Here is a 14417-nt window from a genome sequence, read left to right as displayed (position 1 = left end):
TTTTTTTTGTTAGTTTTATCATTCAAAAAAAAAATTGATGAAATTAGTCACTCCACCGTTAAATGGTAACGAAAGACTAACGACGTATTTATGCGAAAAATTTTGGAATGACCAAAATAGGAACAACTCTTATTTAGAAGGATTGATGGGTAGTTTACCCTAATTTTAGATTAACTAACATGAAAATGCATTGTTAGTCTTCCGTTACCATTTAATGGTGGAGTGACCAATTTGAACCTTTACTATTTTGGGTGACCAAATTAATAAAAAAAAAACAAGTTGGGGTGATTAAAATAGTAACAAGGTATAATTTTGTTTTATGTATTTCTATAACGTGTGAATTAAGTGACACCCAAATTTTATAATGGTGTAAATTCATATACATGTTTCATTAATTTATAAAAACATATTTATTTATTGAGCTTATAGTGCACATATTTTGAAGGGAAAAAGGGAAACAAACAAGGCAGGAGGATTAAAGAAGAAAAACGTTTATTAATCGGCCTAGTTATTGTCAATCACCGTATTAAGCCAAATATATGGAAAGTTGGAAAGGGCTCAAACTTGCAATGCTGAAAGTGACTTCTTGTTACATGGTGAAATCATCTGAATTATTGACAAGGACGACCAGTGGACTTCTAACATGGTGGAAACCATCCGACCAAACTATTTCTCCAAAATCGTATCTTCCTTCTGACTTTTTCAATGGCTTCAGAGTGATGTAATACGAGATTTCTTGCTTGGAGGGCGAAAAAATCAGCACCCTGGGCCAGATCACCACCTCCACCCCATCAGGCTCCTTGGCGACACCGAAATAAACTGTAGTTTTCTTCCCGCATCCCACGTTTCTCACGGTCCTTTTGATGGTGATGGGGGATCGGAGATTCGGGACGCTAATGGATGGGTAATTTATGTTTGCGTTTGGTCCATGCATGTTCTTGCAGTTGGTATCGACCCCGGGAGAGGGCAGAACTATCCTCTCTATTCGTTCTTGGGTGTATCCCATGTTGCAGAGGAAGAGAATGTAATCACTGGTTTTCATGTCGTAAATAAGCCCTGGGTCCATTGCTTTTAAAGGGTTTATGTGGCCGGCACCCATATCGAAAGGGGTTGAACCTGCCATTGATCCACCAGCTAGGATGCTATCATGGCTTGCGTCTCTTGTATAAGCTGGGAAGGGCAAAATCATTGTCAGTGTACCCCAAATTTCTCTGTTTTTCACTTACATCATAAGAAAAAATAATAATGATAAAAAGTTCGTTTCTCATATTCATCCCCTTATCTGCCATTGCCGTTGACTTGTGAGCATTTTACGCATTAATGAAGATGTACAGCGGTGAAATACTTACAGGAAATGGAAAGATGTTAATTGCATCACATTCGGATCAGTAAGACCAAATGGTGATAAAGGGCTCAAACCATGGCAGTGATGGCGGATACGAAGAACATGTTTTCTTGCTAAAAAGTAAAAACTTGTGCCGTATTTGTTTGGTACCTGTGGTCATGATGGCAGATCTAGTGGCAGCAGGCGACCACCCTGGATGGACAGATTTGAGAAGAGCGCCCACTCCTGTAACGTGAGGACAAGACATCGATGTTCCCGACTGAAAATTCCATCGCACAAGGCGGTCATCGCTCGGCTGCAAAGTCGGAGGAGTTTGTGGTGGCCATGCTGCTAATATGTTGATTCCTGGAGCAGTGATGTCTGGCTGCAGTTACATTAAAACCAGAAAGAAGAAAACCAACAGTTATTATTCTAATCATCATCTGGCCTGTTTCTTCATTACCACTGAAAGTAATCATTCATGTCAAATGTAAAATTAATTAAAAACAATCAAACACTTAGCAACAACATTGCAATTGAAACCTTTTATTCCTTTTGCTTTCAAATGTGAAAGTCGTGCATACCTTGAGAATGTCAGGTGATATTGAGCTTGGCCCTCTGGAAGAAAAATACACTACGGTTGGCGCAGGTGACTTTCCAATGATTGTTTTACTCGGTGATATCTGAACTACAGGTAGCCTGAATTCAACAAAGATTTCATGTTAGAAACCCTTTCAGCATGATCACGACAGAAATAATTGTAAGACATGTTTACTGTATATATATGTTAAGGAAGGAGAATAGAAGATGTGCATAGTTTCGGTTCTTTGGTTGAGATAAATTTGCATACTTGAGGGATTCTGCCAGATAGTTCCCTATTATAGTCCCCTGGTTAATGTCAACATGCAGTGTAGGGATATCATCGTCAACATCCGCAATTGGCTTGGTAAAGGGTTCGGCAAAGATCAAACCCAATCCTTTTGCTGTTTTAACGGCTACTTGTGCTATTTCATACACTAGTCCTGGAGTGTAAAAGCATAGGACTACTCTCCCAGTAGCTAGTTTTTTATTCCAGTTCCCCAAGCTGCACACTCTGCACATAGAACACATATAGCAATTTCATGCAAGGGGAGTTTGAATTGATTATTTTTTTCAAATGATTAACTCTTTGTAGTTTTGCATACAACATATATATATATATCACTGACAGATTCAGGTAAGAGAGAGAGATCACCCATCAACAAAATAAGTGATTGCATTCGCCAGTCTGCCTTTGATTTCTTTGCTGATTATGCTTTGTCCCTAAGGAATTAAGATTAAATCAGTAAAAGTAATACCATATGCACATAGTAGATAAAGGGAACGGCTTGGCACAAGTTGGTGATTTAATGTTCATGGCATGCCTCAAATGGTAACGGAACCTAATCTTGATTCTTTTTTGTCTAAAATAATTCCTTTGTTCCTTGAGAATTTATTTGATTTGATCTTACGAGCTTACTATCTTTTTTAGAGTGTTTTGGTGTGCCCCTGTGCGGTTTTGCTCTCAAAGGCATTATTACAGGATTATGGATCATCTTTGGGAACTTTGTCTCTAAGTTTGACTTTAGTGTTTTCATATTTTATATTTTGTTAAGCATTGAACTTTTTTCTTGGCTTGTTTAGCTTTGGCTAGTGCTACAATCTCTGTGTTTTAATAAAACTCATTTTTTATTTGTAGGAATTGTAGGTTTTGGCGAACGATCATATCAGTTACCATTATGGTGAAGTTTCTGTCAAGGACAATTTCAGTTGGAAAACTTCTATCAATAGTTGAAGCAGCTACGCAAAGGGACCATGGTGCAACATTTTGGACTAGAGATGGCTCTGGACCATCATTCCCTGCAGAGAACACTACAGTAATACCAAGTTGCATTGCGTGGAATGAGCCAATATCTGCACTTGATGCGAAGAATGGGGACAAAGGAGGCGTTGCACCAAATGAGGCTGAGATTACATGAACTCCGTCATGCAAAGCATCATCAAAAGCTGCTAAGATATCAGCTTCTGTACAACTCCCTACACCATTTATGCCCCAGCATATTTTGTACACTGCAACCCTTGCCCAAGGTGCGCCACCTCTAGCAGTACCTTGGCCAATTCCAAAGAAGCTAGCATTTTTCACTATAGACCCTGCTGCTGTAGAAGCAGTATGCGTTCCATGACCGAGAAAGTCTCTTGCTGATCTATATTCAGGGTTGCCGCTCATGTTAAGAGGCCCATACTCTTGTTCAAACCCTTTGAGATAGTAACGTGCACCAATTAATTTGCGGTTACATGCTTTTGCAGGCTCAAACTTTTCTCCTTCAACACATACTCCTTTCCAAGATGATGGAATTGGTCTCATGCCAGGCTTTTCCTGGAAACTTTCAGATTCTGGCCATACGCCTTAAAGATTGAAAAACATTACAGACATATAAGGCAGGATGCCATTGAATATTACAGTATCTTTTTCTCTTTCTTTCCTTTTATACAACAATAATCTGTTTACATTTGTATAAAGAAGGAAGCTACTAACTAGTGCAGGGAAAGAGTTTACTTGAACTTGATATATAAACGTGGTTGAATACCTGTATCAAAGATCCCAACAACTACGTCTTGCCCATTGGTGAATTCCATCGGAGTAACTCGAGTTTCATCCAGAGTAAGGCCAAGAAAATCCCAGCTTCTTGTTGTGTGCAACTTTAGTGTCTTGCTCCTGAAGACTGATACTACTTTGTCTATCCCTGCACGCAATATTTTCTTCTCTTCATTGCAACAATTCTTACTTATCAGAAATTTAATTCAGGAACTAGCAAGCTTTATATATTATATATAAAATGGAAAAGTTAGCTAATTACTAGCCAATATGGTTGCTTGAGATGAATTGAGCTTTGCTGAAAACCCTGAGAAACTATTGCTGTAGCTATAGAGGATGGACCGCTTGGCATCTTCTTCACTGAAAGAAATTAAGTTAGAGAAGGAATTTTGTAGATTAAAGACATGTTTACTATAAAATATACGAGTATTAGAAGCAAAAACCTAGCAAACGCATCAGAGAGGACTTGAATATGAAACTTGGAAGTCAGTATGGGGTCTTGGAATTGGTTGATGCCTAAATAAACTATGTAAACCTGCATGGATAAAATAACATGAGATTAGTCAGATATTGAGATGATCATTTAAGTGGAAGAAGCACTTTATTGGGTATAAAATTACATGAGATGTGGATGTTGTGTGAGCAAAATAAAGTGAAACTGCAAGGAATAGGACCCAGAAGGATTGAAGATGACAAGTAACCATTGTCTCCTATTGAATAACCATAATGTTGGTTTGGGGTTAAATAGTGTAGTAGAGGCTGACATAACTTTGAAAAATTGGTGGCCGGCCAAAGGATCGATGGTTATAGTGCGTATTCTTGAAGGCTTTCAAAGCTGCAACAACACTGACATACCTCTTTTAATCCATCATTATATTTTCCCTTCAAAGTTAGTTGACAAAGATGAAATTAACAATCCCAATGGTCCTCTCACCACTTTGATATTCCTACGTGTCTAGTGTTGCACCTATATACATCAATGATCTTAGGTTAGAATTAAAAGTAAAGACTACCTTCATAAAGCTCCACCATATACCATGAATACCATAGAGGGCAATGCATGTGCCCTTCATCATTCTCTAGAATAATACCTTTGCATCAGCTTCACCTTTTTTATCTTTATAGTTGATTAAGCGACTGAGATAACTGCAATTTATCTCGTACCATTTGAAGGCATGTGTTTCATTTATAAATTAGCTTAGAAAAACTTTCTGCTTTCCTACTAATTCTACAAGTACCCGGAAACTGTGCCCAAACCTAGTTGCTATTATGCATCATTGAAATCAATGTAATTATGAGACTAGCATTAATGTTGCAGAACTGTCATTATTTCAATTTCTTTCTCTTTTCCTCGAAGTGTAATAGTCCTGTTTTTGGTCTTTTCTACATCATTTGAGCCACTTTTTTATGAACCATGAATAGTGCCTTAACCTGGTGATGCTTGGAAACGGAAATTTCCTTAGGTTATAGCCTGCTTTAGTAAGGTTAATGAATATCTACAAGAACGGGTGTGTTCAGGCTTGTACCAAATGCTTCTCTTTGAGTAGAATAATTAAGGCTCCTTTTAAGTTCATTCTTTCCTTATAATCCAACTAAACTATAATCATCTATATGTTGTATGTGCTTCAATTATACCCCTATACACGAAGAGGGCAAAGCTTCAAAGATGGAGTCAACCTAACCTAGCTATTTCTAGAATGAGAATGTTATCTTGTGTGATTGTTGAGACATACAAAAATAAAATCGTACTAAAAAATACAAATTTAACAGATAGCGTCCACAGAAATCAGTAATAACTTGAACTTTTAAAGTAAAAACAAGTAAAGTAAATAGAAATAGGGGGTTTTAGGAAATCAAAATTAAAATTAAATCTAAAACTTAGCAAAGAAGTTGGTAAGCAAAATTAAGAAAAATCAATGAGAAGAAGTTCTAGCCAAAAGTAAAATCTCTATCTGATTCATAAGTTTGATCATTGATGCAAATATACTTTTCAGTATTCCTTAATAAATTAGTTATAATTACCGACTTTGTACTTAACAACCAATCCCTTCTTACTGATTTGATAACCAAGAAGAAACTCGTTTAAATTATTTCCCTCATCAGTAAGCAACCTTAATATTTATGCTTAGGGTTTAGCTTGCTGATAACATTAAAAATGAGAGAGACCTAATTCTAACCAATAAATACACACAAACAGAGTTTATTTAAGTGAGATTGCATGCCCACACAACATAGAATACATATTTATCTTATATTCAACTAGGTTGTTTGCTACCAGTATTAGAATCAATAAAACAATTATGAATTTAACAATTCTAATTAATAAATGAATGCTCGCCCTATTACAAAAGTGAGTGGCTCAATCACTTATCAAAGCTCTCAAGATACCAAACTTGAAAACAATGTAAGATGACAAAATCTACGACTTTAACATAGTTAGTTCTAGTCGCCTTAGCTTCAGCGCACTTTGAAACACAATCAACCACTAGAATAATGTATAAATTACCTTGAGAGGGAGGAAAAGGTCTCATAAATTCAATGCTCCATACATAAAAAACCTTCACAAGTAAGGATAGATACATTGGCGGAGCCAGGGGGTGGCAGGGGCCTCAACCCCTCCTAAAATGCATTGGCGGAGTCGATAAAAGTTGTTATCGCTGACAAAACTACTAATTTACAACAGAAGGGAAAAAAAAACATTATGCACTCGTTGAATCATTTCTTTGGTAGATTTTTTGCTAACGTATCGCTTAAATTGTGTTCCAATCGTGCTGAGTAATCAGAAGTTCATATGATCAAAAGCCTAAACTTACGAAGCACGTCTAATCTTCTGTACATACTTCACATCATTTAGGTTTTCACTTTATGAACACTCAGAGCTCCCTTTTTTACTGCTATAACTTTGGTTTTTTTCATGGCAGCCCATAATTGCATCTTAATGCAACATTATAGTTGATTCAAGTAAAGCAGTCATTGTTTTCACTAGCAACAACAATAGGTTTATAATTCCTTTGGGAATTATAATAGTAGCATAGCTTGTGTTGTTAAACTTTTCACTTTTTTATCTTCTTTTCTTTTGTCTAAATTCATGCGTACTTTAAGCTCAAAGTTTCTATACAACTCCCCGGACAAAAGATCTTTTTTCCAGTGTACATATTTTTTGCTGAATTGGTATCAGCCCAAACATTTGCACTCATTTACTCTTGAAAGTATGAAAGATTATCAGTCTGAAAGTAATTCTATTCTTTTTAGCCTAGGATATGACCACCTTATTTCCCATCTTGGTTAAAATGAATACATGGATTCAATGGTGTTGGCTACAGGATGGCAGCCAATATAGTCACAATTTCCACCATCTTGATTCGTGTTCATGTACATATAGTTTGACCTCTTAACTAAATACAACCCTTCAAACTCAAATAGATGTTTCTTATTTACTAAATGTATAATTTTTTTGGCTTGACAGATGAATCCTAGCTTATTACATGAATTTGGTGTTGAAAAGACAAATTAAAAGGGGTGTTGAAAAGTCAAAAAAATGGGAGGTGCAAGTGGCACCGAAAGAAAAAAATGGTAGGCAAGTTGTTTAAAGTTGAATGGGATAATTGCAATTTTGGTCCCTAATTTTTTAGGCCATTTGCAAGTTAGTCCCTGAACCTCAACTATAAATAGGCCTAACCATTTCTCATTTACACCATCCCAACCAATCTTTCTCTCTTAGTTTTCTCTCTTCTCCCATTTGAGAATTCTTAAGGAATTCTATTTGTTTGTAATATTTTGGAGATAGTAAAGTTATCATCTGGTGTTAGTGCCCGAGGACGTAGGTATAATTTACCGAACCTCGTTAAAACTCTTATGTTCTTTTTGTCCTATTTTTCTTTCAATATTTGAGGGTATAATAGTAGTATTTAATTGTGCTATTAAATTACGTTAGAAGGAATATTCTGACTAAGGAAAGACTTGGTATTTAAGAGATCCTTGTGATCCACCTCTCTTCCCTGGGAATTGAACTTTGTGTGATTTTTTAGTACAATAATTTACACGCTTCCGACCCTATTGGAACAACAAGTGGTATCAGAGCCGAAGGTTAATCGCAGTATGCTCTGTGGTTGCAGTTTAAACTGATCTTCCACATCAGAAAAGATTTCCTTAGGTATATTGAAAGATTATGGAGAAAACGATCGGTGTAGGAGCTTCAACATCGTCCATGTGGACAAGACCGACAATTGCAAATGCAAGATTGGCCGTGGAGATCTTTGATGGCACGGGCCATTTTGGTATGTGGCAAAGTGAGGTTCTAGATGCCCTTTTTCAGCAGGGTCTAGACATTGCCATTGATGAAGAGAAACCAGATGATGTACAGGAGAAAGATTGGAAGGCGATCAATCGGTTGGCATGTGGCACAATTCGATCATGCCTTTCTCGAGAGCAGAGGTATGCTTTTTCAAATGAGACTTCTGCATATAAGTTGTGGGTGGCACTTGAAGAAAAATTTTTGAAGAAAAACAGTCAAAATAAGCTCCACTTGAAGAAAAGACTGTTTCGCTTCACATACGTCCCAAGTACCACAATGAATGATCACATCACCAAATTTAATCAGTTAGTCACTGATTTGCTGAATATGGATGAGACATTCAAAGATGAAGATTTGGCTTTGATGCTGTTGGGGTCACTTCCTGAGGAGTTTGAGTTCCTAGAAACTACTCTACTTCATGGCAGGAGTGATATATCTCTGAGCAAAGTCTGTGCGGCCTTATACAGTTATGAACAGAGAAAGAAGGACAAACAAAAAAACTCAATCAGAGATACAGAAGCTTTAGTAGTCCGAGGTTGTCCATACACTCGGAAGAAAACTCAAAAGGGGAGATCAAAGTCAAAGTCCAGACTCGGGAAAGATGAATGTGCTTTTTGTCATGAGAAAGGCCACTGGAAGAAAATTGTCCAAAGCTGAAGAATAAGGGAAAAGCTGCTGTAGATGCTTGTGTTGCTAAGCATGATACTAGTGACTCTGAACTATCACTGGTTGCATCATCATCATCGTTCCATTCAGATGAGTGGATATTGGATTCGGGTTGTACCTATCATATGTCCCCTAACCGGGAGTAGTTCTCTGATTTAGTAGAACTAAATGGAGGAGTTGTTTATATGGGCAATGACAATGCCTGTAAAACTGTTGGGATAGGTTCAATCCAATTAAAGAATCAAGATGGATCAACCAAAGTTCTGACTGATGTTCGGTACGTGCCCAGTTTGAAGAAAAATCTCATCTCATTGGGAGCCTTGGAATCTAATGGTTCAGTTGTTACTATGAGAGATGGGATTTTGAAAGTGACATCTGGCACACTTGTGATATTGAAGGGCATCAGGAAAAATAACTTGTATTACTACCAAGGTAGTACAGTTATTGGAGCAGTCGCTACAGCTTCCGGTAACAAAGAATTGGACTCAATGCAGTTGTGGCATATGAAGTTGGGACATGCCAGCGAAAAATCCTTGCAAATTCTGGCAAAGCAAGGATTGTTGAAAGGTGCAAAGGCTTACAAATTAAAATTTTGCGAGCATTGTGTTCTGGGAAAGCAAAAGAGAGTGAAATTCGATACTGCTATCCATAATACAAAAGGTATTTTGGAATATGTTCACTCAGATGTGTGGGGGCCTTCCAAGACACCTTCATTGGGAGGAAAACACTACTTTGTTACTTTTGTTGATGACTTTTCCAGAAGAGTTTGGGTGTATACCATGAGAACTAAAGATGAAGTGCTTAGAGTTTTTCTTAAATGGAAAACTATGATCGAAAACCAGACTGGCAAGAAAATCAAGTGGCTTAGGACGGACAATGGAGGGGAATATAAAAGTGATCTGTTCTTCGATGTGTGCCAAGAGTATGGTATTGTTCGACACTTCACAGTTAGGGATACACCACAGCAGAATGGATTGGCAGAGCGTATGAATCGAACATTGCTGGAGAAAGTTCGATGTATGTTGTCCAATGCTGGGTTGGGCAAGCAATTTTGGGCTGAGGCTGTGACATACGCTGGCCATCTTGTTAATCGTTTGCCATCATCTGCATTAGAAAGAAAAACTCCTATGGAGGTATGGTCTGGAAAACCGGCTACAGATTATGATTCCTTACATGTGTTTGGATCCACTGCATATTACCATGTGAAGGAGTCAAAGTTAGATCCGAGGGCAAAGAAAGCTCTCTTTATGGGAATCACTTCTGGAGTGAAGGGATTTCGTCTTTGGTGCTTAAGCACAAAGAAAATGATCTGTAGCAGAGATGTTACCTTTGATGAATCTACCACATTGAAAAAGGTAGCAGATAAAGATATTCAGACGAGCAATACTCCACAGCAGGTGGAGTGTACTCCAAAACAGGTGGAGTTTGAGCAGATGGGGATTTGCCCAGTTAATAAGTCTAATTCTCCAGCCACAATGGAGGAATTAAAGGTTGAAGAGGTTCTGACCCAAGAACCACTAAGTACACCAGAACCAGTTGCAGTTGCAAGGCCACGGAGAGAAATTCATAAACCTGCTCGATTTACTGATATGGTGGCCTACGCCCTTCCCGTTGTTGATGATATTCCTATCACTTATCAAGAAGCAATGCAAAGCTTAGAAAGTGATAAATGGAAAAGCACCATGGATGAAGAAATGCAGTCTCTCCTGAAGAATAATACTTGGGAATTGGCGCAATTACCGAAAGGTAAAAGGGCAATCGGATGCAAGTGGGTATTCGCAAAGAAAGATGGATCTCCTAGCAAGAAGGATATTCGCTACAAGGCAAGATTGGTAGCTAAAGGCTACGCTCAGAGGGAGGGAATTGACTACAATGATGTATTTTCCCCTGTTGTGAAGCATTCCTCCATTAGAATTTTGTTGGCCTTGGTAGCACAGTTGAATTTGGAACTAGCTCAACTTGATGTTAAGACGGCTTTCTTGCATGGTGAGTTAGAAGAGGAGATCTATATGACTCAGCCCGAAAGATACACAGATGCTGGTGGTAGAAATTGGGTTTGTAAGCTGAACAAATCGCTATATGGATTGAAGCAATCCCCGAGGCAGTGGTACAAGCGATTTGATAGCTTTATGAGAAGGCAGAAGTACACAAGAAGCAAATATGACAATTGTGTATATTTGCAGAAGCTGCATGACGGATCTTTCATTTATCTACTCTTGTATGTTGATGATATGTTAATCGCTTCGAAGAGCCAAAATAAGATAGATAAGCTGAAGGCTCAGTTGAATCAAGAGTTCGAGATGAAAGATCTAGGTGAGGCCAAGAAGATTCTCGGCATGGAGATAAGTAGAGATAGACCGAGAGGCAAGCTCTGTTTAAATCAGAAGCAATATCTGAAAAAGGTATTACAATGTTTTGGTGTAAATGAAAACACAAAACATGTAAGTACCCCACTTGCTTCTCATTTGAAACTTAGTGCTCAATTATCTCCGAAGACTGAAGATGAAAGAGAATATATGGCGAAAGTCCCAGATGCTAATGCAGTTGGGAGTTTGATGTATGCGATGGTGTGTACAATGCCTGACATTTCACAAGCTGTTGGAGTTGTGAGCAGGTATATGCATGATCCTGGAAAAGGACATTGGCAAGCTGTGAAATGGATTCTACGGTATCTTCGAAAAACCGTAGATGTTGGTTTAATTTTTGAACAGGATGAAGCACTTGGTCAGTTTGTAGTTGGATATGTTGATTCCGACTTTGCTGGTGATTTAGATAAACGTCGTTCAACTACGGGGTATCTGTTTATTCTTGCGAAAGCCCCAGTGAGTTGGAAGTCTACCTTACAGTCTACAGTAGCTGTGTCTACTACAGAGGCAGAATATATGGCAGTTACAGAAGCTGTTAAGGAGGCTATTTGGCTTAATGGATTGTTGAAAGACTTAGGAGTTGTTCAAAGTCACATAAGTTTATATTGTGACAGTCAGAGCGCTATTCATTTAGCGAAAAATCAAGTCTATCATTCAAGAACCAAGCATATCGACGTAAGATATCACTTTGTGCGGGAAGTCTTTGAAAAAGGAAAAATTCTACTTCAGAAGATTCCGACAGCAGATAATCCCGCAGATATGATGACCAAGGTGGTAACAACAATCAAGTTTAATCATTGTTTGAACTTGATTAACATCTTGAGAATTTGAGCACCTTTAGGTGTATGGCGCTCGAGAGCGCATTTGAAGGCACTACAAAAGATAGCTTTATCGAATTTGGGGAGTTGAAGGAAGTATGTGAAGATGTGATTATCCTAATCAAATCTTCAAGGTGGAGATTGTTGAAAAGACAAATTAAAAGGGGTGTTGAAAAGTCAAAAAAATGGGAGGTGCAAGTGGCACCGAAAGAAAAAATGGTAGGCAAGTTGTTTAAAGTTGAATGAGATAATTACAATTTTGGTCCCTAATTTTTTAGGCCATTTGCAAGTTAGTCCCTGAACCTCAACTATAAATAGGCCTAACCATTTCTCATTTACACCATCCCAACCAATCTTTCTCTCTTAGTTTTCTCTCTTCTCCCATTTGAGAATTCTTAAAGAATTCTATTTGTTTGTAATATTTTGGAGATAGTAAAGTTATCATCTGGTGTTAGTGCCCGAGGACGTAGGTATAATTTACCGAACATCGTTAAAACTCTTATGTTCTTTTTGTCCTATTTTTCTTTCAATATTTGAGGGTATAATAGTAGTATTTAATTGTGCTATTAAATTACGTTAGAAGGAATATTCTGACTAAGGAAAGACTTGGTATTTAAGAGATCCTTGTGATCCACCTCTCTTCCTTGGGAATTGAACTTTGTGTGATTTTTTAGTACAATAATTTACACGCTTCCGACCCTATTGGAACAACATTTGGTACTTAGAAAATAAAATACCAGGTATTAATTAGCTATTGCAGAGTAGTCTAACGTATGACTTATTCAATTATCCTGGTTGAAATGCATACCTGGGATCCGATGGAATTGGTCATGGAAGCAGTGACATCTAACTGTTCGGCTTGTCAGGATTTCACAAACAAAGGAGAGCCAAAATGATGAAAACAGAAAGGTAAGAATTATCATGCATATTTATCTGAAATAATACGTCTCTTTGTTGATTACTGATGAAGTGGTTCTAATAGGAAAAGCGGCATCATTTTCTGCTAAAAGAAGTTTAAAATTGGTTTATAGCAAGAGTTTACATTCTTGCTAAAGTCCCACATGCCTAATCAATCTCTTATATATATATACATTTGTTATATGTAAGAGAACATCACATACCTGTTGGAATTTATCTAATATATACCACATGTGGAGAGCTGTTTTGTCGTAGTTTAACCTGTTGCAGATTATTGATTATCCAAGGGTAAATACTAAATCCCCAATTGATTTGGTTAATTTGTTTTGTCATTCGGATCCAACACTGATGTCGTGCTTAATCACCCACGGCGTTTATGTTTTAATCAATTGTATTTGGATTTTTTAGTGTATAAATGAGAATTTTCGTTACAGTGAAGTATACGAATTGATTGCAATGTCTATTTCCATTACTATCGCGTCAGGGAAATCAAGATTGACAATTTATTGAAATAAATTTTGGGCTATACTAATATCGTGAAATGATTTAAGTCCATCAATGAAGATTAATTCACTTTGAGAAACATATCTTGGAGATTGTATCAGATCGATTGTACCAAATTCATTGGATCAATGATGTTGGATTAAGACAAAACTTGACGACTTATCTTCTAATAGTCCATCTTACTTTGGTCATTATTATATTATATTTAGCTATTTTAGGTGTTGTTTAAAACTAATTGTGATTAATCTTTATATGTTAACAAGTCTAAATTTTATTTATTTATTTGAGAGACTTATATAGGTTTATGTACACAAAATTGAGAGTACTTATCAGTTTATTGAGGAACTTATTTGAATGCGTGCATTTGAGTTAGTAAAACTTTTTGTTGTTAATTTTACAAGCTAAGTTCTTTGGGGAAGAACTTAGTGGTGAGAGGTTTAGTCTTTTAAGTACAAGAGCGATGATTCTTCATTGGGGTGTGTTAGAATTATGATCATCGGTTGTATTAAGTTCAAAGACAATAAATTCATCTCACTAAGCTAAACTTAGTAGATATAGGGAAACTAAACTGTGTAAGCAATTTTGTTGTTCCTTGTTTTTATTGTTGTAGTTATAGTAGAAATATCGACTTCTACTGTCACTTATGCCAAGTCTCAACATAATGTATATACATATATATAGAGCACAAGTTTGAAGAAACTTTTGAACCGACAAAAATACTATTTATTTTTCATCATTACTAAATTAACTTTAAAAATAATTATAATTTAATTTAGAATTATTAGTTAAAAATTGTGCTAATTTTAAAATAAAGTTATTACTTAAAAAGAACTCTAAGTATAAAAAATGAGTAAAAAAATTATTGATGAAAATAGAGATGGTTAGCATTAATAAGTTAGAATTATATAAAAAA

At 36.8% G+C, this 14417-nt stretch overlaps 1 protein-coding gene across 2 annotated transcripts; it reads right to left on the bottom strand.

Moving 5' to 3' along the window:
• Window positions 1-475: 475 nt before the first annotated feature.
• On the bottom strand, window positions 476-4788 carry LOC107927049 (subtilisin-like protease SBT3.18). 2 transcript variants are annotated; one of them, XM_016858019.2, is made up of 10 exons: window positions 4559-4788; window positions 4382-4473; window positions 4201-4298; window positions 3931-4086; window positions 3078-3748; window positions 2559-2626; window positions 2175-2417; window positions 1909-2023; window positions 1496-1709; window positions 476-1170 (listed from the first exon to the last, which is right to left on the bottom strand). In XM_016858019.2, exons 1-10 carry the CDS (start codon window positions 4640-4642, stop codon window positions 590-592), a joined length of 2322 nt encoding a protein of 773 aa, XP_016713508.1. In that variant the 5' UTR covers window positions 4643-4788; the 3' UTR covers window positions 476-589. The 2 variants fall into 2 exon arrangements, with proteins under 2 accessions (XP_016713508.1, XP_040946394.1); XM_041090460.1 differs by having other exon boundaries at window positions 4201-4290; window positions 4559-4684.
• Between the last annotated feature and the right edge of the window lie 9629 nt (window positions 4789-14417).

This window comes from Gossypium hirsutum, chromosome D03 (genome assembly GCF_007990345.1).
Source record: "Gossypium hirsutum isolate 1008001.06 chromosome D03, Gossypium_hirsutum_v2.1, whole genome shotgun sequence".
Classification (NCBI taxonomy): Eukaryota; Viridiplantae; Streptophyta; class Magnoliopsida; order Malvales; family Malvaceae; genus Gossypium; species Gossypium hirsutum.
This window is presented reverse-complemented; position numbering and strand designations above follow the sequence as displayed.

Bases quoted from the DNA above. Each gene is read 5' to 3' on its own strand.
- LOC107927049 (XM_016858019.2), bottom strand. From the start codon at position 4,642: ATGGTTACTTGTCATCTTCAATCCTTCTGGGTCCTATTCCTTGCAGTT. The intron at 1,710-1,908 runs GTATGCACGACT...ATGTAACTGCAG, and splicing joins TATCACCTGACATTCTCAAG to CCAGACATCACTGCTCCAGG. The intron at 1,171-1,495 runs GTACCAAACAAA...TGCCCTTCCCAG, and splicing joins ATCTGCCATCATGACCACAG to CTTATACAAGAGACGCAAGC.